Source organism: Brassica napus, chromosome A5, assembly GCF_020379485.1.
Source record: "Brassica napus cultivar Da-Ae chromosome A5, Da-Ae, whole genome shotgun sequence".
NCBI classification, from domain to species: Eukaryota; Viridiplantae; Streptophyta; class Magnoliopsida; order Brassicales; family Brassicaceae; genus Brassica; species Brassica napus.
Genome location: NC_063438.1, coordinates 3,723,448 through 3,751,326, shown reverse-complemented (window position 1 = coordinate 3,751,326; position 27,879 = coordinate 3,723,448). Strand labels below are relative to the sequence as shown.

Here is a 27,879-nt window from a genome sequence, read left to right as displayed (position 1 = left end):
TAAATTTAATTTTATATTTTTTTATCATTAATTTATACAGACTCATACTAGAATTGAGTATTACTTAGAATTGAGTTTTACTTCAAATTTTATTTTAGAATTTAAAACTGAGTGAGGTTAGAAATGCTAAGTTAACATAAAATCAGAGAAAATATGTATATCTCCCCTCTTGGCGGGATGCAACTCCTACTAATAATGCTTACAGTAAACTAGATTAAGATCCGCGCCTTGCGCGAGATGAACATTATATATATAAACTATTTTATGTATTATATGTTTTTATATATTATGAAATAATAAATATATATTGATTAATAAAAGTCAGTAACTATTACATATATAATTAAATTGATGCGAACATATAAATCAATTTTATTAATCCGAACAATTTTTTTTCTATTTGATAGGATATATAATTAAATTTAAATTATATTAACATACATAATATATTTTTAATATTAATTTTTATTAAATGATGCTTCTACTCATATGACTTTTTGATCATTTGTATCATTTATAGCAAAAACTTTAAATTATTGGTAACAAAATTTTCATTGTGGGACTAATAGTTTTAATAATTTACAATTTTTTAAAAGTTAAGTTGTGTCAATGTTTGTTCAAATCTTTTATCAAAGAAAATGTTCAATTAATGTATTCACAATTAAAATATTAATGTATTTTATATGGTATATAGTTTAATTTAAAACGATAAGTATATATATCTTTTAATCTTAATAATTAATTAAATTAGACATTTTACTTATATGATTTTGTAATCATTTTTATTTTGTCATAATAAAAAAAATTAAACCATGGATCACAAAATTTGAATGTGATACTTTTAATAGTTTTTGTAATTTATAATAGTTTTTAAAAATTCAAAATATAACATATACAGAAAAAATAAAATTTTATTATATGGTTATTATGGTTTTTTAATTTATGTTAATAATTTTAAATTAAAAAATATGATAGAAGATGCACTATTTCTTATGAAATCTTTATTAATCAAAATCATCAATTGTCATATATACTTTAACCACATTAGACAATTCCCTAACTTTTATTTAAGGAAATAATAAATAACATTAATCATGAAAATTATGGTGAATTTAATAAAAAATATTATTATATAATTAGATGGACCAACTTATTTCTCCAATGATTCTAAGAATCATTTTAGTGATGACACGTGGATACAAAAAGAAGTTGTAATATTTTTCAATTAATATATAAGAGAGTAGAAATTAGATTAGAAATTCAGAAAGACATAAAAAGTAAGATGAAGAAAAAAGAAACCATTGATTCCACCGACATTATTAAATCAAGGGGTTAAAATGGTATCAAATCCTACTGCTGATATATATAAGATCGAAGTGTCGCTGAAGGCATAATAAACAAAATAAGAGGGAGACGACATGGCCAGAGAGAAGCAAGAAAATCTAACAGAGGAGCCACTTAGCCCGGTGTCGCAGCTGTTCGTTTCACCGTGTGTCTAAAGCATCATTGTATTTACTTTAGGCTTTAAAACTAGATGCAACTCAACTGCCATTGTTGAAAGTATCAACAACACATGGATCAAGCTTCCCCGCTTCTCTAGTAAAGTGGTAAAACAATTATATTATTTTACATCTCTTTATAAATATCTAACCATTTTTGTGTACTCTTATATATATTTTTCACCTTGTGGAATGATTTAGCTAACGTATATATGTATACTTCTATAAATTAATATTCAACAAATATTATAAAATAATAAAATTACTAGTCTCAAAACTCTGAAGAAGATTGTCACTCAAGCGACGCTCTACCAGGTCTGGTACCAAAGGAACAATATTGTTCACAATCAGTCCTTCTATCCAGCTGCAACGGTCTTCCGAATAATAGATCGAGAAGTGAGGAACATAATTCTAGGAAGGAGACGCAGGGGGAATTTCACTTCCCTCTTGTCAATTTGGCTTGCATAATCAAATCTACTTTCGGGAAAATTACTCTTATTAGCGCTTCTTTGTTTTATTCTTTTTGCCTTAGAAGCGTTGTCTATAGGAATGCAACTTTTGTAACCTCCTCTTTTCATTTTAATGATATTAACATTCTAGCAAAAAAAAAAAATTACTGTTTCTAAAATTATATTTGTTAAAACAGAATTTTAATACATTTTACGTAAAAATGTTTCAATGATATTATAAATTAATAATATATTAATGCATAAGTAATTAAAATAACATATTAAAATATAATTTTAGCATTGTTGTATTTTGATAAAATATCATTAATGCTCACGTCTTTATTGCATCAACATGTTCTAGTGATGTTTATATTTTTGATATGAATCCAACCTTATAAGAAATTTTAGACATTATGATTATTTTAAGTATATATGTTTTCAAATGCATCATTGTTTTACTGTATATATAACAGTTTTATAACAGTTTTATGACAAAAAAACTATATATAACAGTTTTATAACATTATGATTACTTGTACGTGTATGTTTTCAAATGCTTCATAATTTACATTATATATGACAAATATCTTTTATCAAACATTCTCGTTAATATAACATGTATAATCAATCATCCATTCGATCATAAATAAAATGTTTCAGGTGATGGATGATAAGAAAAATGGAAAAGCGGTTTGGGTTCCTGTTAGTACTCGAGTAGAAGATGATGTTGTTGTTCCCGACCTTGATTATTCCAACATTGAGAATCCTGATGAATTTATAGAAGACTATACGTCACATCTGGCTAATAACCCAATGGACGTGTCCAGACCTTTATGGGAATTTCATGTTCTGAATATAAAGACATCAAATGCAGAATCTTTTGGTATAGGGAAGTTCCATCATTCACTGGGCGATGGCATGTCGCTTATGTCTCTTCTGTATGCTAGCTCACGAAAAACATCAGACCCGAGCTTTTCCTACTACTGCGACTACAAGAAAACATGTTGAATCCAAGAATCTTTGGTGGTTGGTTGCCAGATTTTGGTTTATAATAATGATCATTTTACAACTTTTGTTGAAATGTGCAAGTTTATCCTAACACTATGTTATTTGAGGGATACTAAAACTCTTCTTGTTGGTAAATTCGGAAATAAAGTTCAGTCTAGAAAGGTTATCCATCGGATAATAAGCCTTGATGATGTCAAGTTCGTGAAGAACACAATGAATGTGGTAGATATATAAGTATTTACAATTATCATTTTTAATATTTGTTGCTTGTTTCGTTTTCTTATATTAGTAACTTCAGAATTTGTCTTTCCTGTAGAAGGTGAATGATGTTTTTCTTGGAATGACACAGGCAGGTCTCTCAAAATATTTGAGTAAAAAATATGGTAAGTTTATATTCCATAAATATGCATTTACATTATCAATATCTTCTTTTCATGCAGAAAACTACAATATTATAGGAATAGGAATACTTCATTAACATTTAGTTACATATTTAAAAGACGATGAAAATCCAGTGGCCGTGAATAAAAAACAAATATTAAACAAACCCCGTCTTCGTGGTACAATAGCTGTAAATCTAAGACCAGCTATAAAAATCGAGGTAACCCAATATAACTATTATCTTTCTTTCTTTTTTGAGGAAATATAACTATTATCTTACAAAACAATAATTTAAAAAATTAGAATGCAAGAATTTGATTAAACATGAAACTGTAGGATATTGCTGATATGATGACAAAAGGATGAAAATGTAGATGGAGAAACTTAATAGGTCTTGTTGTATTTCCTTTATGGATAAGATGTGAGGACGATCCCTTGAAATACGTTAGGAGAGCCAAAACTACTATGGATAAGAAAAAAAATCTCCATGGAACCACTTATATCATATGACATCGTCAAAATAATCATGAAAATATTTGGGGAAAGGTAAAATATAAAACTAATATTAACTTCTTTTTTTTTTTGAAAAAAGGGCTAAAACTAATATTAACTTTCCATCCATATGTTTAAGTATGTACAGAAAAAATATATCAACTAATTTTGAATGACAGGTAGTGGAAGCTATTGCTAAGAGGATGTTTGGTCGTACAACAGTGACATTTTCAAATGTGTTGGGTCCAAACGAAGATATAAGTTTTTTTAACCATCCCATGTTGGACTACACTAAATGACATAATCAATTTGTATCACTTTATTATAGATAGAAATGTTTAGGAACAGTCTAACCTTTGCAAGGTAGATTCAAGAGTGTTGGTTTGAATTGATGAATTACTTTTTTTTTATAAACCCTTTCGGTTGATCTGATAGATCCGGGGAGGAACGCGCATTTAATGCTACAGAGGTGAATTACCTTTAATAGCCTTAGGATTTCGATAGATATATAAAGCTTGGAGCGAGCTAATGTGTTTGAGTTCTGGAAATCGAATTCAACTTACAACTTAACTAGATGTTTCTCCCCGCACATGTGGACATAATATTTTACGAATATTTATTAGTACAAACATTACAAATTTAAAGACCAGTATCATAAATTATGATTTATGCTTTCAATCATTTTCATATGAGCAAAGCTTAAGTAGCTTAAGACTAATCCAGGTAATTACTTTTCTTTGAACCGCTAATATCTACAGGTATACCAAGATATGATCCCATTCCTCCCTTATTTGCAATTCCAGTTGATGTTTTTAAGGTTTTCTTGACATGTCCAGGTATTCTCTTACCAAAGAGTAAGGATGATTTTCAAAGTTAATGCATTATCCAGACGCATTCCCGTAGGTTCCAAGTGCTTTCATGATTTTATCGTATTCACGTGGTTCCGCCTTGTAAAAGAAAAGGCTATCATCAGCAAAGAAAATATGGGATACCGGAGGGCTAGCGCGTGAAACGCGCATCTCCGTTATCTTTTCTTGATTCTCAGCGTGATTTAGAAAGCTAACGAGCACTTCCGTGCATAAGATGAATATGAAAGGAGACAAAAGATCTCCCTATCGCAAACTCCATTTTAAAATTATATTTCCTCTTCGCTGACCATTGAATAAGACATGATTTTTATCAGCATTACAAAATAGTAATATTTATCCTATTATACAATCCATATCAAGTTGTAGTGGACAGCCTATAGCACCTTTTACTATTTATCGTGAACACAATTATCAAGATTCTACCAAACGATGTGTAACTATTTGATTTCTAAATCACGGGATCAGCAGGGGACTACGATTCGACGTCTTTGTCGGTTCAATTGGATTCATTTTGTGTGGACGTAATAAATTTATCCATAATATTGGTTTGTTCATAACCTTAAATACTTATTTAGTTTCATTTTAATTGTATTTTTAGACTTGGATACAATATTAAGAAAACAAATAATTTTACATATTTCCAAAAAAAAACATCATTACTAATACACCTAACTACATTTCAACCAAATAGAAAAATAGATTGGAATATAAAATCCATTATGAGTTCTCTCTGACTCCACAATTAGGTCGTTGGTGCGCTTGACATTAATCGAACCAAATACCTCACTTTTTAACATCATTCCTACATGACAAACTGTCACCAATTGATATGCATGTCATTATTAGCAATAATGGATATCGAAAATAATTTCAACTCATAATTATATTTAATTTTATACCATTTAATTTTATATTTCTATTTTCTTGTGCTAAATTTTATATTTCTGTTTAAGTGATGTGAAACACTTTTTAATTTTGTTGCGTTTGTTATAAATTTTAATCACAACCAGTTTACCAACTTCTTTCATTTAGGATCCAAATTTTTAACAAAATGCTATTCGAGTATTTCAAAGTTATTTTTAACAAGACACAAGCTTTAACATCTGCACTGAAATTAAAGCATTTAATCTTCTAATAAGAGCTTAAATAATTTTAAAACTAAACCAGATCAGATGATTAAAAAAAAAATCAAGATGATTATGTGAGTCATAGGTTGAGATCAGAACACTTTTCTTTTAATCAGATGAGCCTGGCCTTTAATTTCGCTGATGCTTCATGGAGAATACTAAACGAGTACGTGATCAATATACATGAATATGTGATTAACCTAACGATGATCCTGTTGAATACGCAAACCCATGCATGGTCAACGTAACCAAAACATATGTACCATGAAGAACTCTGAAATATTTATCAGCTGTTTGACCACTCGGAGTATACATATGAGTTTGAACCAAACATTTAAAAAAAAAAATGCTTCACATTTGTGGATTCTTTCGTCAGTAGCTTTCTTGGTCTCTTCTCTCTGCATACTCCATCATCTTGATCAAAGTTAAAAACATTACTTCGTTACTCCAAGAAACTGAGCAAAGCTTGGATACTTAGGCTCCCATCCTATTTCAGCTCGTGTCCTTGAGTTGTTCAGCTTCTTCCCTAAAGGACCACTAGTGCCTAGAAAAATCAAAAGTTATCAATATCTAATAAGAAGCTCAAGGCTTTTCAAGACAAACCAACATGTGTCAATTGGCTGAAAGAAACTCACTTGTGAAGCCTTTGAACTTCTTATCATACTTTCCACTTTGATCCATCAGGTCCATCACCTCTTGCCTTGACAAAGGATGGTTATCACAGCCCAAGTAGATCCTACCACCAGCTTTCCTCTTCATGATTGCAACTGCAAGCGATGCTGCATCCTGTTCATGAACACATTACACAACCTGATAAGATCTTATATTATTATATATGCAGACCGATCATAAGCACCACCTATTCAAGGCCATGGTCTTTGTACAAAAGAAAGGAATGAGCAAAAACCACAAATATACCTCATAGTGGATGAGATTTAGGATATGATCAGGACGAGCATCAACTGTCTCCTTATTCAACCAGTAATTATGTGCACCTCTAGTCTCTGTGTATTAAAAAGTTCAGGGGAAACATAATACTCAAATCTGCTATAGACCAGAAAAAAAAAGTGTTTTCACTATTTGTTCATTGAGCACAAAAAGGATATGTAAAGCCCTGCAAGTCTGAGGACAGTCCCTCCACTTTCCAACACTACTTTTTCAGCTCTCAAAAGCACATCGGTTCTTGGGCTCTTGCCTAGTGGCACCACTGGAGAATCCTGCAGTCAAGAGAATGCTTATTACAGTCTCGTCTTGATGTATTAAAATGTATTCAGGAACTGAGATAAACCTCGTTGCAGTCTCCATTATCAAAGCAATCAAAAGGTGCAGAACTAGATGTGAATAAGAATGATCCTTCACCATTCCACTTTGATGCTGCCGTCCTGATCCGTTTGTAAGCACAAACACAGTCACATAGGTGTTTAGGAACACACTTCATAGACTCTTGAGTTGTTGAAACAAGTGAAATTTACCTGAGCTCAGCGGCGTAATCTGGACTTTGTGAAGGAGGAGCACAAAAGATAACATAAGAGAACTTGCCATCAAATTCAGTTTCTTTAAGAGCTGGTTTGATACCCAACTTCTCCAACTCATCATGATGGTTTGTTGTTACTGTCTGCCCAATGATTTGACAATCTGGATGTTCCTGCTCCACACACACATAAATCTCCAACTCTCAACTTCCACATTTAAGAAAAAAACATGACTTTATTATCATAAACATTGTGAAGAAAAAGAACTAGTCAATATTCACAAGACACAACAATATTGACAAACACTCAAGACACATCAAACAGTGACTTACAGGACATAAAAAAAAAACCATAACCAGAGAGATGTTCTATAAGAGAAGCTATGTTGAAGCATCAAAATCAGCACAGTACAGTCTTTGTAGAACATAATGATCAGAAACTATACCTCTCTCCATTTTTCAGCAACTAAGCGTCCAAGAACACCTGGTCCAACAATCAGCAAATCGTTTGCCCCAATTGAAACAGAAGACTGGACCTTCAAGCCATCACTTGTCTCACCTTCAGACAAACAAACATAACACAAAAACATACAAAACGGTCACTACTTGGAAGAAACAGAATAACAAAACCTTAGTTTACTAATTACTGTTAATTAACTGTACTCAGAGATCAACAAGTTGTGTACTAACCATCCAAAATTATAAAAAAATAATGAAAAATAGGAAAAGTCAACGAAAGGTTAACTTATCCTTATAAGTTATAACTAGAAAAAAAGTCGAAAACAGAGAGTGAGGATACCAATGGTGGATGAGGAAGAAGAGGCTTGTATAGGAGTCACCATCATCGAAGACGTTGTTGATAGTGACAACAAGGAACTGGGTTTATCCACGCGTCTCAGAGCAACCATCTTTAGTGAGTACAAAGATGCTAAAGTCGACTGCTTTGAGACAAGGGTCGATGGAATTCTCGAACTTATCGTCGGAAGTGAGATGCAAGAGATGAAACCCATCAAGAGAACACAAAGAAAGAACCAAGCTTCGCTTTCGAGGAAGAAGATTGAGTTGGTGAATAGATGCTCTTGGAATGTGTTTGTAACCAATGGGGTATTCTTTTTTTTTTTTTTGCTAAAGCCAATGGGGTATTCACATGTCAAACATATTATATTAGATTACTAATATTATTTTAAAATTTTTGTTCTTGGAGTCAGACATACTTGTAGAGAGTCAACAGTGATCTTTGTGTCTTGTCCCATTATGAACACAAAAATGAAAACTTTGTTTCTACTACATTATAGAGGAAATGAAGTTGTATTGTGAACTTGTGACATCTGCGTTCTACTACACTTTCATAAGATAAGGGAATACTGAGAACGTCTTCACATGAGCTCTGCTTCTTCAGTGTCTCCATCAACATCTTCAACATCGTTCTCGTCATTCTCATCAGCTGCATCTGGGTCTATTCCCTGCATTCAATAGCCCCCACAAAGTTTATACCGCACTAAAAAAGACATAGAGAGTCTGGATTTAACAACGTTGGTTGACCAACCTTCATCTGTTTCTCTAAGCGATCTAGTCCCTTTTTGGCTGCCTCATTCTGTGGATTTATCCTGCATTTTTACAATGTTAACAAAGAGAATTACGCACTAATGGTTTAGAACATATATATACCTTAATGCAGCTTGATAGTGTGATAAAGAATCTTGAAGCATATTCGTTGCAGCAAACACTTGAGCTAGCTTGACATGGAGAGATTCATCAGCCCAGTCTTTTAGATACCGTTCAAGTAGTGATACAGCATCTCCGTTCCTCCCTTCCATTAGATGAAGGTCAGCTAGAGCTATGGCTGCTCCAAGGTACCCTGGTTCTAGCCTCAGAGCTGACTCATAGAACTTTTTCGCCTGTTATAAAAAAACATATCATTAGTCTGCTACACCCAAAACTTCTATCCATCAAAGTATAATACTAATATTTTACCTTTTCCCTGCCACTTGATGTATTAGCATGAACATCACCAACTAATTTAAGAGCCTTTGCAGACTGAGGCATTGCATTCATTGCTTCTCTAGCGGTATACAACGCTTCTTTGGTTTTGCCAAATGCCAAATAAGAATGGACTAATCCTGAAATGACCTCAATATTTCAAGCTTGTTAAAGATTAATACCACCAAAACAGTACAACAATGGAAGTGAATATCGGTTTTTTTGTCACTTGTTAATCAGACCTTGATATGAACGAAGATCAGACCTCAGATTCTGGGCAGCCCTGAAGGCAATCGCTGCAGCTTCTGGTCGTTTTGCTAGTAAAAGGAAGTTTCCCTGAAACATAGAAATAAGATAGTGGATATACACACAAAACGTTTTTACAAAATAATTAAAAAAAAAATCCTCTTTAAACAAATGCACCTTCACTATGTAGCCGGGTATGTGCCTCTCATCTACCCTGATACTCTGATCACATAGTGAATCTCATCAGATATCACATAAAGATTTGACACAAAAATTTCAGTTGCAGCAAGCTAACCTTTTCAGCATAAGATAATGCTGTCCTTGGATCTTTCCTTTCCCATAGTACAGACAAAGCTACAAATACTTCTGCTCTTGTATGATCAATGCTTAATAAATCGTGGACGAGCTTGTTTAGCCTGGAATAGTCGCACTTCATCTGTAGCAGCATCGCATACTCATCCATACAGGTAAGTGTGTAAGGATCAATTGATCGAACCTACAAAAGCTTATGTATTATTATGCACATTCCTTGATTTAAAGAAGTTGAAAGAAAAATATTGACTACCTTCTCAAATCTCATTATGGCCTCATCATTTTTCCCAATAATGGCTTCTACCTATGATGGAAGAGGTCACTATTTACCAAAATTATGTTAATCAGCTTTAGGCAAAACATCAGTCAGCTCTAACCTTTGCCGTCTCAGTCAACAAGTGTACGTTATTTGGAAACCGTTGTAAAAGTTCAGCAAAGAGTTCCAGCGCCCCTGAGGAAACACAATAACATTGCACACTATCCGATTAATCATTGCCGCATGCCGCAAAATTATATGTAAGACATAAAATCTACAGGTTTAGACACAAAGATTCAGAAGCTATATCTGATGAGATGTAGACATGTGCATTCCAAAAGGAAGTAGAGAGCTACCTTTGTAAGCATGTGAAGCAACACAACACTGGGCCTCGACATATCGCTGTGAAAACGAACAAAATTACAGAAGCAGAGAAGGAAGATTATAAATTTAATGGCAGTTAAGCTATAATACGAAACCAAGGAAACAGCCATCCAAGAGAAGGTATATAACATATTACGTTGCTGGTTGAACAGTCGAGCTGATGCTAACACAACATAAAGCAAATGCTATCAAGATGATTATACTCACTTTCTACTCATGAACAATGAAAAGCTTTTCCCTATGTACAAAATGTATAGTTCATTAAATTTGGCATTCACCTCATCTTTATTCTTTAGTGACAAAACTCTTAGAGCCATTACAGATGAAGTCGTATTCCGAAGAACATAACAGATTATAAGATACTAACTCACTCACAATAACCAGCTTGGACACAATATTTATGATTTTAGTTTCAAACAGGTTTCCATTTTTGTAAACACTTTCAAAGAGTATTCTTACCTGCAACCAACGGGTAGGATCAATCTGATCGAGCGAAACTTTTGTACTTCTACTTGAAGTCTGAAATGACCAACGACACAACAAATTATAAAGTAGTATGGATTTTAAATGGAAAAGGTCAATGTAAAATAAGGAGCAAGAGATGCGAAAAAAACATTGAAAGAAATTATTAAAACCAAAAGCAACTGATAAAAGAAAATCGTAGAAAGGGATGACACCTGAGTAAAAGCTGATATGATATCCTTTGCAGTGGCTCCAAGTTCAGCTAATCCTATGATGGCTTCGAGTACATAAGGACATTGCCTGCAGAGATTCAAGATTTAAGTTTGTTGTATACATAAAAAAAAGGATATTTTTGTGACAGTGTTTCAATGTTAGGGAATGTTGGGAAAGAAAATGAGAAAGAGACCTTAAACACTCTTTATAAAAAGCAATAGCACCACGGTTATATCCAGAATTTCGATGAAGCTTCGCCATCAATATATTCATCTCCAAGCTCCTTGTCTTGACAGACTCCATCTGGCAAAGAAAGAAAAAAAAGTGCAATAACAGATTATAACTAAGCACACTATGATTCATCATCCTTAAATACCTACAAGCAGTGTTGGAATCAAAGAATCATTTAGTTTTACTTGTTTAGTAAATTTTCATTAATGGGTGACGACAGGAGGCTAATACAACCCGATTAAGGGAAACTAAAACAACCAACTAATCATGGCTCAATAATATTTCTTTGAAGAAAATTACACCAACAGAACTCTGATATAAGCCAACCTATACAAAACAAATCTATTCTGAGAAGCAGACTAATCCCTAAACAGCTCCTTTTTTTAATTCTCTCATACATATATTCTCTTCTATATACCAATGTTTGTGAACCAACAAATCCAGATGAACAAGACAGAAGAGACATACCTCAGCGATGGCAGCTTTGGTTTCACTAAGAGCAAAGTGAGATGAAGCAATCTTGAATCTCACCTAAGAGAAAAGTTATACACACATGAGCTCCTACTAAATTCCAACCAAAGCAAAAACGCTAAACTTACCTCGTTCTCATTAATAGCAGAGACACTAGAAGCATTCACAGACGATCTAGTAGACAAAGACAACGAACTCCTCGAAATACCAGAGCTTTGCTTCGGAACTCTTGCACAATGATGCAACGCTTGCTTGTACGTATGCTAACCAAAAAAAAAAAACACAAAGTTCGTAACTTTACATGACTAGTCAAACATAAAAGATCAAAGAAGATCTTACAATAGCTCTACGGTACTCTCTCTGATGAAACAGAGCATCTCCAAGTAGAATCTGGATAAAGAATCAAACTTTCAATCAGTAATGAACGATATGGAGCCTACTAGTTTCGGAGATTAACCAAAGTCTCGGCCTTGAGATGAGGGCTAGCTTCGGCGCTAGCAGTAGAGGACGAAACGAGGAAGCAGCCCTGAGAATTTAGAGAGTTTTATCAGATGAAAACTAGGGATTTAGAGAAGAGAATCGAAATGGGTTAAAAGCTTACGAGCATTTCGGCGGAATCGTAGAGGCCGTGCTCCATTAGAGTAGCGATCTGATCCTTTGGAACATCCATTTGAGGGAGCTTGTGGGTTTAGTGAGAGCTTTTTCTTCGGAGAGCAACGATGAAGAAGGGGCTCCTTCACGCTCGCTCTTCAATTTGAAACAAGCAATCAATCTTGTTCTGAACCGAACCGAACCGAACCGGAATAAACCGGTTATCCGGTTGAAATCTAACTCGGTTCAGTGGAATCCATTCGGGTCAAATAAATGTTTTTTGGAATTTAACTCAGTGTGTGAAAACAGAATTAGAATAGTTGTTGTGTGGGTTTTGATTTCACTATATTTTTCTGGCTGTTGTAGCAATCAGTTTGGTTCTGTCCGGTTTCTTGTTGGTTCTAAAGTCATATCAGATTTCATTATTTTGTACTGGCTTGCAGATAACTGAGGGCTATAGAGTTTGTATTGTAATTTGTTGAGTTTATTGATCACATTGGTATTTCTATTTGTACCGGAGTAATTGTTACCGAGAATAGAGACTAGAAGAAATTATATCTATATACTAATCTACTTTAGACAACAAGATATACTAGTAGTTATCTAAGGTATAGGAATCTTCTAGTAGCTATCCTAGTAAGGATGAGACGGTTGCCTTGGAAGCTCCGTTCCTGCAAAGGTAAGACAAAAATGTTGTGATGGTGCAAGTCTTAGGTGTGTGGGTTTACTTCTTGGTGCGTCTCTTTTTAGTTATAGGTGGATGATTCTCAGTTAGATGACTGACACTTAACTCTTTGCTTCCATTAGTTGAAAGGGAACTTATAACTAAATGTGTATGTCTCTTCTCTAATAATCCAACATTTCAAGGACCACCTATTTCAACAACATTTAATGAATAAGGTAAAACATTTTGAGTTAGGATTGACTAAAATTATTTATACTAATGATGTCATCCGGGTATGGTAGAGTGCGTGTGTGACTTGTAGACTTGTAGTTTAGAACTTGTCAAACAAATTTTTGTTTGTGCAAGTAGTATAACTTGTCGACAAGATTATTTTTGTATGTGCTATCAAGACTATAACGCATGGCCGTGTCCCCTGAGGCGAAGCGTTTCTTACAATTCGTATGTTACAGAGAAGCCTGTTTGAAGTAGTAAGAAGAAAGTAACTGAAAATTTTCATTAATCTCTCATTTAAACCCCTTTTACCTTAACGGCTCCGGCCAGAGATAAAGCCGGTGAGTAGAATATCAAAAAAAATGTATTAAAGAAATGAAAGGGAATAACGTGTTCTTGGATTAGTCTATTAAACAGTAAGCAAGGAAGAGGCTGAAAACAAGATTAAGAAAAGAATAAATAAAAAAAACGTCTCTGGGTTGGTAAGCGGCAAAATCCAGCTGCCAATGCCTATTTGACTTCCTCATTAGTTCATGCGGAGCTCAACTTCTTCTTCTTCCTCTCTCTCTCTCCAAAACTTACTTTAAAGCTCTCTCTCTCAATAATGAACATGAGCAACCTCATCACAACATGAATAACTCTACACCAGGTTTCTTTCTCAACTCAACACTATTACCATATTTCTATTTTTTTCTTAAATATATTGTGTATTCCAAGAAATGCCAAGATATTGTGCTGAGAGATGGAATCTGACTTGCTTGGTTCACATTTTTCTTTGTTAAGTCATCTCTGATCTTGTGTTTCTGTTTCCTTGGGGGTACTTTTCCTTACACAGTGAGGCGGCTGGTTTCATCAAAGGCAATGAAATGTTTCTACTTCAGCAAAGATAAACCTCAGGATGGAGCAGCTAAGACGAGAAATTTTGATTCATTGCAAGGATCAGGGTCTGAGTTTAACTCAAGTACAAGTACTACAACTTCCATCACTTCTTCCTTGCACGTTCTCTCAGAGACACACAGTAACAATCTCAAAGTCTTTGCCCTCGATGACCTCAAAACCGCTACCAAGAACTTCAGCCGGTCCTTGATGATCGGTGAAGGTGGATTTGGTGGTGTGTTTCGTGGCATCATTCAGAACCCTCAAGATTCTCGTAAGAAGATTGATATAGCTGTTAAACAACTCAGTAGAAGAGGTCTTCAGGCAAGCAAAGCTCCTCTCTCTCTCTCTTTCTTTCCTACTTTTTCCTTCTTGCTTTATTTTGGTTTGAACATTTCAAATATGTTTTGATTTGGTTCTATAAAGGCCGGACTGAGATTATAAATATTTTAAAGTTAATTTTAATAACAATTTAAAATACATGCAACCTATGTATAGTAGTTCTTTAATATTTTATAACTAAGGCGAATGTTTCATCCGGCTGTGTCCATAACCTGAAGCTCTACACTTCTGTTCTAACTTGCAGCATATTTAATCTCTAACAACATAGCCTTATATGTATTGATAGGGGCATAAAGAATGGGTGACAGAAGTAAACGTGTTGGGGGTAGTGGAGCATCCAAATCTGGTGAAGCTGATAGGTTACTGCGCTGAGGATGATGAGAGAGGGATCCAACGGCTACTTGTTTATGAATATGTACCAAACAGAAGCGTTCAAGACCATTTATCAAATCGTTTTATAGTCACTCCTCTTCCTTGGTCCACAAGAATGAAGATTGCTCAAGACACTGCTCGAGGGCTAGCTTATCTTCATCAAGGCATGGAGTTTCAGGTCTCTTTCTCCTTAACATGGTCACATATTAATAGCTTTAAACCATTATTTTATATGTTCTTGAAATGTATGTTCATGCAGATCATCTTTAGGGACTTCAAATCTTCCAATATTCTTCTTGATGAGAACTGGAACGCAAAGCTCTCTGACTTTGGACTGGCTCGTATGGGTCCTTCAAAGGGAGTCACTCATGTCTCCACTGCGGTAATGGCAGTCTCACTAAGTGTTTATTTTCTTATCTTCAATTGAAACCACCATCATAAGTAAACTGTATTGATTCTAGAGTTACAGTAACCTTTTAGGATTAAAAGAACCGTCATTAGTAGATGTAAAATTTAGGAAAAATAGATATCGGGTTTTGAGAATGTATAAATACGAGTTTAAAAGATTATAAATTATTTATTCACATAATTAATATACAAATTCTGAAACAATACTTATTGTTTCAATAGTGTTCTTGCTTTTTCGTGTTTGATTCGCATTTGTTCTAAAGAAACTATGAATCCACCAGGTTGTAGGAACCATTGGTTATGCAGCACCTGAGTACATCCAAACAGGACACCTCACAGCCAAAAGCGATGTGTGGAGCTACGGAATCTTTCTGTATGAGCTCATCACAGGGAGACGTCCCTTCGATAGGAACCGCCCAAGAAACGAGCAGAACATCTTGGAGTGGATAAGACCTCACTTGACTGATATCAAGAAGTTCAAGATGATCATTGACCCAAGACTTGAAGGAAACTACTACCTCAAGTCGGCTTTGAAGCTGGCTGCTGTTGCCAACAGGTGTTTGATGGTGAAAGCAAAGTCAAGGCCAACGATGGGTGAGGTTTCAGAGATGTTAGAAAAGATAGTGGAGACTTCAGACGAGGTATCTCCAGCTTTGCCGTTGGTGAAAAGCTTGACGCCTAAAGATGCGTTTGAGGCGTCAAGGAGAGAGAGAGTTAAGAAAAGATTTGTTGAACTTGTAACTGGGGTAAATGGTTGTCCTAATCTGCCCTACTTGGTCTCCTAAACTTGTCACTTCTCTTTGATTTTTGAGACAGAACATAAACAAACCAAACAAAAAAAGAACTCAGCGTTTGTGTTTGTGTTATGAAAATATTATTGTCATTGTTATAAAATATTAACAAGCTTTAAATTAGGGTTTTAGATATCTTCTTCCACACGTTGCTCTTCATTAGCCGCCGTGCCCAAACCCTTAAACCCCTAGCTTCCTCTTGGACACAGAGACGTTCTTATGTTGATGTTTACATGAAATGGAAGAAAGATGATTACCTTCAGTTAAGAGATGAATATTGATTATTTTTTCAAATTAGTGGAGTAAAGGGTTTAGCTGTAAACAGTAATGGAGAAAAGGTTGTCTGTGTTGCAGATAAGAATGCAATGAATAAGAGAGGAGGAGGAGTAGACCATTCAACTATTGAGTTTCCTTTTTCCCATCAAAAGGTTGTAGATTGAGAGTCAAGGTTGAACATTTTATATTGCCTCAGAAGGTTCACAAGGCCTTTGAGAGACATTCACAAATCTTTTTACTTGTGTAAGAAGAATAAGACTTGAACAGCTATTCTAATAGAGCCTTACAGAGACCAAGCAGTGTTAATGAAGAATTCTGAGTTGATTCTCAAGAGTAGAGGAAGTACTTACAGGTTTTTGAAAGAAAGGATTGTAGAGAAAGATTTGGATTTTGATTGCTAAGGGAGAATCTTTATTAATCAAAAACATCATTAATGGATTTGTTTCAAACCAGTCTAAAGATGCAGATCATCATCACTCAAAATATTACAATAAAAAAACCGTGAATGCAAGAATGAGTTTGCTATATGAAACCAAAATGGGTAATAAGATTTTGTATAAAAAGAAAAAGAGATTCATGTTCAGCTGCTCAGTTTTTGAATGATCTTGGAGAGAGCTGAATATGAGCCAATTACGGAAGATATTGCTCCTATTATGATGATTAAGACACACAACATCATCTACAAAAACAAACCAAAAACCATTTGTTAATGAAGTTTACAACAATGTTTTTATGTTACACTGAGTATAGATATAGAATTGCTAAGAACCATTACCTGTGTCGAGGTAACTTTTCCCCGTACAATGCTCAGGAAACAAACTGGGGGAAGTATTAGCGTCTGCACAAACAAAATATGAACTTACATATCTAAAAATAGCGTCAGGTTATTATTATAGAGAAGGAACAGATAGCTTACGACGAGCATTGTCAACAAGGATCCAATCAATGACATGACAAGACCTACAAGATTTTTTTGAGTGTTTACTAATAGCAAAAAGTATGATCCTGAAGAAAATGAGCAATGGTAGAGAGGATGTACCAAAGAAGGGAATTGAGAGACCGACAAGCAAAGTAGAGAAGACCAATGCGGTTCTAATGGCAATGGCGTACCAATGCGACTTGTTATGTCTTTCTGGTATCAGTTCCTCAAGACTCAGTGCTACTGGAGATATGGTCAAAGCATATGTGCTTTCTTTTGTTAAGGTGACACACAAATATAGATTTATAGAAGTTAAAAAGTAAAATAAAACTATTTTCTATCTTTATTGGAAAGGATATTTGGTAAATGGATTCACCACCTGAGAAAATAGATTAAAAATCGGTTTTAGTTCCTGTGTGATCATATAACCAACATGCAATCAGTAGTGCAATGAAAACATGTTTGTTCTATTTACCGTAGTCCAGACCGCAATCTTAGTTGCAACCAACTCTTGAGGCAAGTTGAGAGTAAACTGTGATTCTGTTGCTTCTCCAAACATTGTATAACCCATAACAGCCACACCGGCATACATCAGAGTACAAATTCCAAAGCTGCAATGCATTTATCAATCATTGTATGACGAATGTATTTAGAAAATATATAGTTAAGAGGAGCTTTAAGAACTTGTTAAAAACGATATAAGCTTACCATGTCAAGAGAACAGCAGGGTATTGAGTTGGTTTTGCCATAGAAGTATAAATATTGGGGAAAACAGCATGTCCTGAGTAGCAGTAACCATATAGCCCTATAGCTACAGGTAAGGTTGACAAGTTTAGTGTAGTTCCTTTGCTGTGGATTCCAACTTCATCTACCAAACCAATCCAAAACAAACACAAAACCACTAGCACCGATGCAATCACCCCTCCAGCTGACAAAATTTTGACAAAAATAGTCAATGTTAGGAACATTTCTAGACTTATGTTTTAAGTATATCTTAAGTTAGAGGAAAAGAAAACAAAACTACACCTGAGATATAACTCAGTACACTGAGATCTCTGAGCCAGACGGTGGGGAGAACAGCGAGAGTGGTTAGTATTGCAAATAGATGGCGTGCATCTAACTCAAATCCTCCAATACCGAAGGCAGCATTTGGAAATAATGAAGAGAGATTATCACTCTCCAATATTATATATTCAACACAGCACGCCTGCAAAAAAATATACATTCATGGTGCAACAAAAGATTAAGAAACAAAGAACCTGGTATTGAGAAGGTGTCTCAACAAGTTACATCTAAACTAAACTGTCAGAAAATTCATTTCACACTAGTAGTAGTAGCCTTTAATAAGCTTTTAGGGACCATTCAATCTAAAAATAAGTATATCTTTGCTGCTTTAGTGACGTGCAAAACAACTTGAAAAAGGAACAAATAGATACAAAGAGAAAAGTAAAAAGAGGTATCATCAAATCTAGAATGAACTAATGTGAGAATCTATGGGGCCCTATGCTAATTTGTTTCACGACATGGGGCCATGTTGTGTTTTTTATGTTATGTTTTTTTAACACCACTTGGATTCTCTTTTATTATGTACTTTTTCTTGACAAAAAGAGTTAATAAAGTTAAACTAAAGTCATTTACTGGATGAATGGAAAAGGTACTTACGTATAGCTCCAAGTAGAGTACTATCTGCAATACATAAAAAAGAAGAAAATAATTAAAATAAAATGAAAATAAATGTCATCAGATTCCACTAATGGTGGTAAGCTATCTAATAATCTCAACCTTTGCTTAACTATGAATGAGAGTAGGGTTGTCTACTTAGCACATAGTTGTAATATTTTATTGATGTATTTAATGAAACATTTAGAAGTTCATAAGATTGTACTATTGACTTCTGATAACAATGATGGAATGATTAGTAAGAGATTAACTAACTGATCTACTTGTTGTCCTTAGCTTTTGAGTTGTTCCATTTGTTCAAACGCCAAAAGGCGATCCAAAACTTAGTTTAATCATATGTGCAATTGACAAGAAAAATATTAGCCCCTTACCGAGACAAAGATACGCCCAGTGGTACCAAACGCGGCTTGGCCAATATCAGGATAGGTCTCAAGGTCAGACTCACTGTCGAGGCAGTAACGCAGGAGTATTCCAGTGTAGAAAGAAAGCAAACCATATATAAACAGTATCATTAGTCCCAACCATCCTCCTTCTTTGGCAGCATAAGGCGTTGAAAGTATTCCAACTCCACATAGAACGTTCAATCCTACACATGACCCACATGTTATAGACGAAGACCATCATCATAAATTGATTTAAGAGCAAAATGATAAACAATCATGTTCTTTGAACTTAGACGTGTTTGGTCTATATAAACAGTTTTGCTCATGTGCTTCCATGTGATATATGACAATAGAGTTGATTGCTATTTTGTACTTTTTCTCACGTTTTATAAAAACAAAGTTCTTCAAGACCGTAGAAGACGGTCTTAGGCCCGTACACACATATCAGAATATGAAAGAATCTAAACAAAAAAAAAGCATATTCTAATACACACCCTAGATTCTTAATATGAAACAATAGAGTAAAGGTTGACAACTTTTCATAATGATTTGCTCTCACATGTTACTACGTGCTATCATCAACTAGCCAAGCATCTTTTTAAGTTTTCACATACACACATAACAAAAAAAAGCATCCGAATATTTTATATGCTAACACACACCCTAGATTCTTATACTGTCAAACAAACACTAGAGAAAAGTTTGGCAACTTTTCATAATAATTTGCTCTCACATGTTACTACTATATATCATCAAGCCAAGCATCTTTTAGACTTTTTAAACTACATAAAGCATTATGGTAAAATAAACTCACCATTTAGAACAGCTTGTCCGTATGAGCTGTTGCGTGACATAGGAATCTCATGAGAGACCATGAATACTTTCTCGTCCTTCCGCATTGAACCTCTCCTCGAAGGAGCAGGAGAGAGCAAGCCATGAGAGCTGAGTCTGTGTTTAGGTGGTGGTGGTAGTGCTTGCTCATCTGCTTCGAGCAGAGGCTTTGTAACAGCAGGTAAAGACTCAGGAGTGTGTCTTCTTATCAACGAAGAAGACAAGAAAGAGCTTCCAAATCTCGTCACCGAGTTATTCCCAAGAAAACCGATGTTGGGAGACGGTACACTACTGTAAAGATCAATCGACTGCCTACAAACATTACCAAGAACACACAAAATATCAATACGTGGACCAAATTGAGAAAACAAAAACTTTGTGGTCAAAACATAAATAATTGAAAATAAAGGGATAGAGATAGAACCTGTAACTCTGTGGCCAAGCTGTAGTGTATGAGCTTGGCTTAGTATGTGTCTGATTATCATCATTAGCATCGGAGGAATCAGAATGGCTTTGATCATCATCATCTTCTTCTTCGTAATCTTTTCTATCGTCTTCTTCCTCGCTCTCAATGTAGAAGCTCTGATCAGATGGTACGTGATTCATTTTTTTCCTCTCTCGAGAGATAACCTCTAAAGTCAACAGTCTCTGTTACAAAACAGGATTCTTCTTGTAATGAAAATTCGAGTTTCAGATAAAATGAGTCCACAGATCAAGAAAACAGACAGAACAGAAACGCATCGGTAAGATTGTCGGAATATCAAAAACGAAATAGAATTTTAAGATTTAAGAGAATTATTGTTCGTAGACTTTTGGTGTTACCTGAAGGTTTTCGCGTGAGGAAACAAACAATGGTGAGCTTCTTCGGATCAGAGAGAAGAGAAAGCTATGGAGGATATAAGAGAAGAGAGTGGAAGAGAACGAAGGAGGGAGAGAGAGAGAGAGCGGCTTATTCTCTGTATACCTATATCAGTTTACAAATAAACTCCTACAGCCAGCTTTGAATTAATATAAAAGGAAATGTTTTAAACAAGGTAAAAAAAAAAAAAAAAAAAAACTTATTTTTAGTTACTTAGACTTTTCTTCCGACTCAAATTTATTCATGAATCATTTGACTAGTGCTCTTTTTTTTCCTCTAGAAAGATATTATAAATCATTAGAGAGATTCATGGCAGAATAAGGCCGGTGGAATAACAAAATATCCTTGAAAACATAAGTCGAAAAGCTGTAGTAATATTTATTTCAAAATGATAATTTCACAGCTTTAGTCAATTATTCTTGCTGTTCATGTAAGATGAGGACCGCCACTTCTTTGAAAGCATGGTGCTTGTCTTTACAGAATCTTACCGTTATTTCTATGATATTATAAAATGTAATGTGTTATTCTTTGAACTTAAATAAGAATTTGATATATTTTTTTGACAAAGTCCTATATAAAAAAAAGTAAAATAATGATTATAAATATGTGAAAGACGTATGCTATTTTTTATGTATTTTAAAGTTTGAGATTGTGTTTATTAACTTTATGTTTATATTTAATTAGCTTAAAGTTTTATTTACTTTTAATAAAGTTTCCTTACTTTTTATTTTATATTTTTATTAAAAAAATTATTTCAAAAACAAATGTATTAGTTAAAATGTAAAAAATTAATTTTCAAATATAATGAATATTATTTTTTGAAACACTTAAAATGAATATTTAAAATACTAATTTTAGATATAAAGAAAAATAATTAAAGAAAAGAAACAAAAGATGGCTAATCCAAACAGTTAAAAAACAAGCGTTTCAACGTATCATAGGCGTGTGTGACTCTGTATGTTGGCGCAAGTGGAATAATAAAAGACAAGAATACGCGCATTAGGACAACAACGAAGTGACTGGATGACGACGAGTTACACACAAGTGGGTAAGCCGTCAATTTTAATCTTACGATTTGCTTCTTAAATATTTTACTTTAGGCAAGAAAATGTCATTACTATACGCAAATAAAAAAGGGATGACTCATTAGTATAATCGAATGGTCGTTTACTGATTCTGATTTTTTGGTAGGCAACCATATCTTGTTTACCGAGATAAACTTAATTTATTAGTGCATCACCTCAGCTCTGGAATAGTGTGAAACCCAAGTTCTCATATTTTAAAATCATAAGTTAGCTTGAGCCTTTTCGAATCTGTTTATCTATTTCCGGAAAAGAAAACTAACCCAAAAAATGAGTTTCCCTGCCACAAGTAGAAAATAAGAGTGTTTTTGAAGATGAGATTTTGCGAACGTGGACCAATCTCTTGTTTTACTTACTAAACTTACTAATTAGCTTTTACTTAAGTATATGATCCCAAGAAAATTATGGACCTAAGCGTCATGAATAAAAAAATATTCATAAAAAACATAGGAATGCGAATGAAATGTTCTTTTCCTAAGACTATATTTCCGCTCACTTAGCATGATGAGAAATTATTTGGTATAGTTGATTTGACGTTGAGTTATAACGTGCGTGATATTCGAAGATAAAATTTCTTTATCACAAAGAACAGGATCACATGATAATGATGCAGATCTACTGTCTGTTCATTGGACTTATCTTCAGAAACAATAACTCAAGAGCATGTGCGCATTTGATCTCTCTTTGTTGATTCTCCGCTTCCATCGACACACATCTCCATCCCCACATGGTTCGTTGTTGTTTTTCTCTCTTAAGTATATCAATACAAAAGAGCGAAAGATCATGCTGACAAACATTTTGCATACAGGGATACGTTAATCATGATTCAATGTACAACTTGTTGTCTCTTTTTGAATAATTTATCTGTTTACAACTCGCTATCAACATGATGTGTGTCATAGATGTTGTCTTCTAATGATGATTTTTGTTAGTGATATGAATTGCCAATAGCCACAACAATGGTTGGATGTGTCTGTCTATGGTACGAAGTGGGTAGATAAGATTTGGAGAGACGGTTAGCTTACTCAAGTGGGTTAATCTAATGAAAGTGAAATGAAGTATGAATAACGTTGGACGAATCAACCATCATCTTTGAAGAATATGCCACCGGTGTATATATGATTCATCCATGTGTTGTGGTTTTAGTTGTTTTGATATTTATTTATTTTTCGTTTTATAGTTGAGTCTAGATTTGTATTGTGCGTTGTTGACCCATCCGTCAAGTGCCTTGACTCTTTAAGATTACATCCAGATTTACAAGATTTTTCGGAGCTTGGTTAGTGTCAAACTACACCAATGAGATGTTTGTATCAAGACCCATCGACCCAACCTACATTTGGCTCGAGTCAAACTTAAAACCACCAGAAGATACCGACCAATTGATCATGGTACATAACAACATCATGTCAAAATTCCAAATGCCTCCAGAAGCCCACGCTGATTAATCCATTGAACTTGTGCTCTATGTTTTAGGACGATACTTAATTACTTGCATTTAATTCAACGTGTTTCTTTATCCTCAATCCCTTACAATTAAACTCAATGGTTAGTAGTTAATAATTACCACTCACCCTCCTCTTTGATGCTTAATGTTTTACTTTCATGTTTGGTCTAATGCTTAATCTAGTCCTTTATTCGAAAACAAAAACTATCAACTGAATCACCTTAGCTTTTCAATCCGTTGTGCAGCCAATTCTAGTGGTTCTAATCCAAACCCAAGAATGATTTTGTCAGGAGGTGTCAACAACAAAAATCGAACAGAATGCAAACTATTACCAACTCAGCTGGTGATCTTTCAAACTCTTTGTGTGCAGTAATTTTTTTATAGAAATTCAAGGATGTCACCATCATCTGCCACTGTTCCAAACTTTACTGCGATACACAAACACCATTAGCCAGTTTAACCAAATTTTCAAGGAATTATACTTGACACTTAACTGTTTTAAAAAAAAATCATTTATAGAAACAGAGTATTCCAAGTTTTCTTCATAAACACATTTTCATTAGTGAAATCTCGTATTTTTTATAAATATCATATAACTAAACAAAAGAAAAATAAAAATAAAAAGAAGATAAAAATTGTAAAATAGAAACACAACTTTTAAAACCTCATGAGATATCTTCTTATAAATAGCTTAGTCTTGTTTATAAATTGCAATTTTACAGCATAAGTAAACTAAAATATTTAGATTTATATAGATGATTAACTTTTACAACAACAAAAAACACCAAAATTGTTAATTCGTTGTAGTCTAGAAATTGGGCTACCAATTTCTTTGCACTGTAGTAAACTCTAAAGCCCATTCGAACATTAATTAAAAAAGTCGTCAAAAAAAAGTTTTAATTTTTTTTTTTGTTAGTAAAGGATATAAACCCCACACAGTGCTTCTCTTATCTCTCTCCCCTCATCGGCGAAAATGGCGTCGGTGGCATCATCGCCGATATCCTTCGCCGCTTCTTTCCTCAGAACCAAACCCTTCCCTCGCTTCCTCCCCATCCGCACCCTCCGCTGCGCCCCCTTCTCCTCCTCTTCCTCCGAGCCAATCGAATTCGACATCTCATTCGCTCCTCCCAAACCCACACCTTCCTCCCCTCGCGGCAACGCCGCCTTCCAGCAGCTCTTCATCCCTTGGATCGTCCGCGGCGAAGACGGCAAACTCAAAGTCCAATCCCAACCTCCCGCGCAGCTAATCCACGCCCTCGCAGACGCCACCACACAGAACCCTAAGAAGAAGGTCAAGAAGAAGAAGCCACAAGCTTCCTCCTCCTCCTCCTCCTCCGCCGTCACCACATCCTCGGAGCCGAAGCTCTCAAAGGCGGCGAGAAGGTATTACAATGAGAATATCAAAGAGCCTCCTCAGCGTTTGAGCAAGGTTCTCGCTGCTGCTGGAGGTATAAACCAAACCAAAACTATTAGATTGAATCATACCGGTTAAGAGTTTGGTTATCAATGGTTTAAATGTTTGTTACAACCGGTTCTTTAATTAATCCTATGTATATACTAACGTTTACCGGTTAAGAGTTTGGTTATCAATGGTTTGAATGTTAGTTACAACCGGTTAGTTAATTAATCCTACGTAAATGCTATGTATATACTAACATTTACCGGTTAAGAGTTTGTTATCAATGGTTAAAATGTTAGTTACAACCGGTTATTTAAACCTATGTAAATGATCTGTATATTACTAACATTTACCGGTTAAGAGTTTGGTTATCAGTAGTGTAAATGTTAGTTACAACTGGTTATTTAATTAATCCGATGTAAATGCTCTGTAGATACTGACATTTACCGGTTAAGAGTTTGGTTATCAATGATTTAAATGTTAGTTACAACCGGTTATTTTACATACTCTGTATATAACTAAGTTTGGTTATAAAAATTGATTCTTGATTTTAGTGGCGTCGAGAAGAACCTCTGAAGAGCTTATCTTTGATGGGAAGGTTACTGTGAATGGCTCTGTATGTACTACTCCACAGGTAAAAATCAATCCTTTTTTTTGTAATATGGGAAGATGATGATGTGATTAAAAAAGGTTAGTACTTTTTGTTTATGTTGTAGACTCGTGTTGATCCAACGAGAGACATTATCTATGTTAATGGGAATCGTGTGCCCAAGAAGCTTCCTCCAAAAGTTTATTTTGCTCTCAACAAGCCTAAAGGGTTCGTCTTCATAACCTCTTCTCACTTGTAGCTTCTTGACTCTACTTGTAACTTATGTTTGTTGTTTGGATCGTACCATGGCAGATACATCTGTTCTTCTGGAGAGAAAGAGACCAAGTCTGTTGTTAGTTTGTTTGACGAGTTCATGGCCAGTTGGGTAATAAACAAAACTGCTATCTTCTCTACAGTTATATGGCCTTTTTCCTGAACGTTAAGTCTTTGTAATTTTAGGATAAAAGGAATCCAGGGACTCCTAAACCTCGTCTTTTTACTGTTGGTCGTCTTGATGTCGCCACAACAGGGTTGATAATAGTTACAAATGATGGTAAGTTGTATTCACTTAGGAGTTAGCATCATGTGTTGTATATCTTGGTTTCTACATTTTGATTCAGTGAACTACGTTTCTCTTCTAATAGGAAATTCATCTTCTTGTTTGTACAGGAGATTTTGCACAGAAGCTTTCACATCCTTCATCTAGTTTACCAAAAGAGTGAGCTCGACTCTCATTTTCCTTTTTACATACCAATTGCTACTCATGGTTAGGTGATCATCATTAGTTTGCTGAATATTTGGTTGGATAAGATTAAAGAGAATAGTTAATTTCAGATACACTCTTTTGCGGAGTTACTTTGTGAGCTTTAGAGGTGATAGTGGTGCCTTATCCAAATGTTGTGGTTTTTGACGCTTTTGATCAACTTTAGGGTGTATTCACTCAAGCGCTGATCATTGCCTTGGAAATATATGTTTCGTCTCAGTAGTTCAAAGATTTTGTGTGTTTATTACCCTTTCTCTTATTTTGTGAAATGGCAGATATATTACTACGGTTGCTGGTGATGTACACAAACGACACTTAATGGCCATCAGCGAAGGAACAGTTGTGGAAGGAGTCCATTGTGTCCCAGACTCAGTTGAGTTGATGCCAAAGCAGCATGATATACCAAGAGCACGGCTACGTATTGTGGTATTTCTCCAAACCTTTCTCAGATTTTAACATTTGATCTGACATCTTTTGACTTTATAAATCAAATACATGATGACATTATCTAACCTCTTGATGTTGCTTGCATGGATTTTTTCTTCAGCTGAATTAACTTGTTTTGTATGGACCTATGTATGCAGGTTCATGAAGGGAGGAACCATGAAGTCAGAGAATTAGTGAAAAATGCTGGGCTTGAGGTCAGTTTTGCTTTCACTCTAATATTGACTTTCAAGTGTCAACGAAGGTACTTTTATCTGTTTCAGGTGATATATCTAAACCCATGCTAAATTTCTTTTGCCTTTACTTGCTCCAGGTTTACTCATTAAAGCGTGTTCGTATAGGTGGATTCAGGCTTCCTTCAGATCTTGGGTAATTTTTTTCTGCTAGCATATATCTGCTTATGTTTTCCTTATTAGTGGCCCATAGGTTTGTTCCTTGTTTGAGTGGAATTTGTTAAAATATTCGATAGGAATGGGTAGAGAAAGATTGTCTTATGCATCAGCTATTTGTCATTAGGTAGCTACAACGATCCAGTATAGGATATGTGATCATATGTTAGTTATTTTTACAGGCTAGGGAAGCATGTGGAATTGAAGCAGAGCGAGCTAAAGGCATTGGGTTGGAAGAGTTAGAGATGTACATTTCTGCTTACCTTTTGGATTTATCTCTCTTTGTTTTCTCATATGATTAGGAGAATTATTAATTGTTAGTTTTCAAATTGAGAAAGAAAATAGAGATTGAAGATTTTGTGGGTTACATATATGTTTAGGAGAAGTATACTGTTCATCTACAAAGTTAAACCGAAGAAAACGACTGCAGAAGTGCTTTCAGTTTTTTTTTGTTCTTCAGTCTCCGATGTGCTCTCCAAATAATATATCCTTATATTATGTCTTAAGGTACCACAACACCAATCCCATTAAACAAAACCTTAAATCCACTCAGCAACACGTCCACCAACCATATCTCCAAGGCATGCCTTGAAACTCGCTTTCTCGTCTCCACCATATGTTCAACTTTACTTAAAGAGTTCTTCCAACTCGGTGCTTTCCACAATGACGCTAGACTCCACCATCTGCTCCTCCAC

General features: G+C 34.7%; 6 protein-coding genes across 8 annotated transcripts; 3 read left to right on the top strand and 3 right to left on the bottom strand.

Moving 5' to 3' along the window:
- Positions 1 to 2,288: 2,288 nt before the first annotated feature.
- Positions 2,289 to 3,965, top strand: LOC106453419 (wax ester synthase/diacylglycerol acyltransferase 3). Its single transcript, XM_048780506.1, is given in 3 exon segments — positions 2,289 to 2,916; positions 2,918 to 3,006; positions 3,009 to 3,965. Coding segments are annotated over 3 exon segments (588 nt in total). The 5' UTR covers positions 2,289 to 2,599; the 3' UTR covers positions 3,191 to 3,965.
- Positions 3,966 to 6,070: 2,105 nt separating this feature from the next.
- On the bottom strand, positions 6,071 to 8,445 carry LOC106450989. Of its 2 annotated transcripts, none has more exons than XM_022719168.2 (8): positions 8,096 to 8,445; positions 7,743 to 7,855; positions 7,298 to 7,473; positions 7,114 to 7,207; positions 6,932 to 7,042; positions 6,744 to 6,833; positions 6,461 to 6,611; positions 6,071 to 6,369 (listed from the first exon to the last, which is right to left on the bottom strand). In XM_022719168.2, exons 1-8 carry the CDS (start codon positions 8,304 to 8,306, stop codon positions 6,260 to 6,262), a joined length of 1,056 nt encoding a protein of 351 aa, XP_022574889.2. In that variant the 5' UTR covers positions 8,307 to 8,445; the 3' UTR covers positions 6,071 to 6,259. The 2 variants fall into 2 exon arrangements, with proteins under 2 accessions (XP_022574889.2, XP_013748285.2); XM_013892831.3 differs by having other exon boundaries at positions 7,298 to 7,470.
- On the bottom strand, positions 8,445 to 12,620 carry LOC125609265 (anaphase-promoting complex subunit 7). Its single transcript, XM_048780503.1, has 18 exons — positions 12,453 to 12,620; positions 12,309 to 12,377; positions 12,191 to 12,241; positions 11,980 to 12,114; positions 11,849 to 11,911; positions 11,343 to 11,452; positions 11,152 to 11,236; positions 10,934 to 10,993; positions 10,447 to 10,492; positions 10,212 to 10,285; positions 10,088 to 10,138; positions 9,818 to 10,018; positions 9,700 to 9,744; positions 9,519 to 9,612; positions 9,271 to 9,416; positions 8,965 to 9,194; positions 8,843 to 8,903; positions 8,445 to 8,759 (listed from the first exon to the last, which is right to left on the bottom strand). Exons 1-18 carry the CDS (start codon positions 12,519 to 12,521, stop codon positions 8,673 to 8,675), a joined length of 1,677 nt encoding a protein of 558 aa, XP_048636460.1. The 5' UTR covers positions 12,522 to 12,620; the 3' UTR covers positions 8,445 to 8,672.
- Positions 12,621 to 12,870: 250 nt separating this feature from the next.
- On the top strand, positions 12,871 to 17,066 carry LOC106450987 (serine/threonine-protein kinase PCRK1). Of its 2 annotated transcripts, XM_013892827.3 has the most exons (5): positions 12,871 to 13,986; positions 14,173 to 14,537; positions 14,842 to 15,105; positions 15,187 to 15,309; positions 15,617 to 17,066. In XM_013892827.3, exons 1-5 carry the CDS (start codon positions 13,968 to 13,970, stop codon positions 16,118 to 16,120), a joined length of 1,275 nt encoding a protein of 424 aa, XP_013748281.2. In that variant the 5' UTR covers positions 12,871 to 13,967; the 3' UTR covers positions 16,121 to 17,066. The 2 variants fall into 2 exon arrangements, with proteins under 2 accessions (XP_013748281.2, XP_048636462.1); XM_048780505.1 differs by having other exon boundaries at positions 14,842 to 15,309.
- On the bottom strand, positions 16,797 to 21,203 carry LOC106450985 (amino acid transporter AVT1C). Its single transcript, XM_013892825.3, has 13 exons — positions 21,038 to 21,203; positions 20,640 to 20,863; positions 20,199 to 20,527; positions 19,373 to 19,587; positions 18,984 to 19,007; positions 18,348 to 18,528; positions 18,030 to 18,249; positions 17,797 to 17,932; positions 17,681 to 17,700; positions 17,442 to 17,587; positions 17,319 to 17,362; positions 17,178 to 17,240; positions 16,797 to 17,081 (listed from the first exon to the last, which is right to left on the bottom strand). Exons 2-13 carry the CDS (start codon positions 20,819 to 20,821, stop codon positions 16,983 to 16,985), a joined length of 1,659 nt encoding a protein of 552 aa, XP_013748279.2. The 5' UTR covers positions 20,822 to 20,863; positions 21,038 to 21,203; the 3' UTR covers positions 16,797 to 16,982.
- A 3,301-nt stretch (positions 21,204 to 24,504) lies between these two features.
- On the top strand, positions 24,505 to 27,643 carry LOC106450988 (putative ribosomal large subunit pseudouridine synthase SVR1, chloroplastic). Its single transcript, XM_013892828.3, has 10 exons — positions 24,505 to 25,048; positions 25,554 to 25,633; positions 25,716 to 25,816; positions 25,901 to 25,973; positions 26,048 to 26,141; positions 26,258 to 26,306; positions 26,627 to 26,777; positions 26,936 to 26,992; positions 27,109 to 27,164; positions 27,367 to 27,643. The coding sequence occupies exons 1-10, from the start codon at positions 24,574 to 24,576 to the stop codon at positions 27,425 to 27,427; spliced, it is 1,197 nt and encodes a 398-aa protein (XP_013748282.2). The 5' UTR covers positions 24,505 to 24,573; the 3' UTR covers positions 27,428 to 27,643.
- The last annotated feature ends 236 nt before the right edge of the window (positions 27,644 to 27,879 follow it).

What these genes read in the sequence shown, in the direction of transcription:
- LOC106450987 (XM_048780505.1), top strand. An exon ending in TCAGTAGAAGAGGTCTTCAG is followed by an intron (nt 14,538 to 14,841) that starts GCAAGCAAAGCT and finishes ATGTATTGATAG; the next exon opens with GGGCATAAAGAATGGGTGAC. An exon ending in TCACTCATGTCTCCACTGCG is followed by an intron (nt 15,310 to 15,616) that starts GTAATGGCAGTC and finishes TGAATCCACCAG; the next exon opens with GTTGTAGGAACCATTGGTTA.
- LOC125609265 (XM_048780503.1), bottom strand. Translation starts at nt 12,521, where the DNA reads ATGGATGTTCCAAAGGATCAGATCGCTACTCTAATGGAGCACGGCCTC. An exon ending in TCATATCAGCTTTTACTCAG is followed by an intron (nt 10,994 to 11,151) that starts GTGTCATCCCTT and finishes TGGTCATTTCAG; the next exon opens with ACTTCAAGTAGAAGTACAAA. An exon ending in CCATAATGAGATTTGAGAAG is followed by an intron (nt 10,019 to 10,087) that starts GTAGTCAATATT and finishes AAGCTTTTGTAG; the next exon opens with GTTCGATCAATTGATCCTTA.
- LOC106450989 (XM_022719168.2), bottom strand. Translation starts at nt 8,306, where the DNA reads ATGGGTTTCATCTCTTGCATCTCACTTCCGACGATAAGTTCGAGAATT. An exon ending in TTCTTCCTCATCCACCATTG is followed by an intron (nt 7,856 to 8,095) that starts GTATCCTCACTC and finishes GTTTGTCTGAAG; the next exon opens with GTGAGACAAGTGATGGCTTG. An exon ending in TCAGACTTGCAGGGCTTTAC is followed by an intron (nt 6,834 to 6,931) that starts ATATCCTTTTTG and finishes ACTTTTTAATAC; the next exon opens with ACAGAGACTAGAGGTGCACA.
- LOC106450988 (XM_013892828.3), top strand. Translation starts at nt 24,574, where the DNA reads ATGGCGTCGGTGGCATCATCGCCGATATCCTTCGCCGCTTCTTTCCTC. An exon ending in TCATCTAGTTTACCAAAAGA is followed by an intron (nt 26,307 to 26,626) that starts GTGAGCTCGACT and finishes GTGAAATGGCAG; the next exon opens with ATATATTACTACGGTTGCTG. An exon ending in AGGCTTCCTTCAGATCTTGG is followed by an intron (nt 27,165 to 27,366) that starts GTAATTTTTTTC and finishes TTATTTTTACAG; the next exon opens with GCTAGGGAAGCATGTGGAAT.
- LOC106450985 (XM_013892825.3), bottom strand. Translation starts at nt 20,821, where the DNA reads ATGAATCACGTACCATCTGATCAGAGCTTCTACATTGAGAGCGAGGAA. An exon ending in CTGGGCGTATCTTTGTCTCG is followed by an intron (nt 19,008 to 19,372) that starts GTAAGGGGCTAA and finishes TATGTATTGCAG; the next exon opens with ATAGTACTCTACTTGGAGCT. An exon ending in TGTACTGAGTTATATCTCAG is followed by an intron (nt 18,250 to 18,347) that starts GTGTAGTTTTGT and finishes AAATTTTGTCAG; the next exon opens with CTGGAGGGGTGATTGCATCG.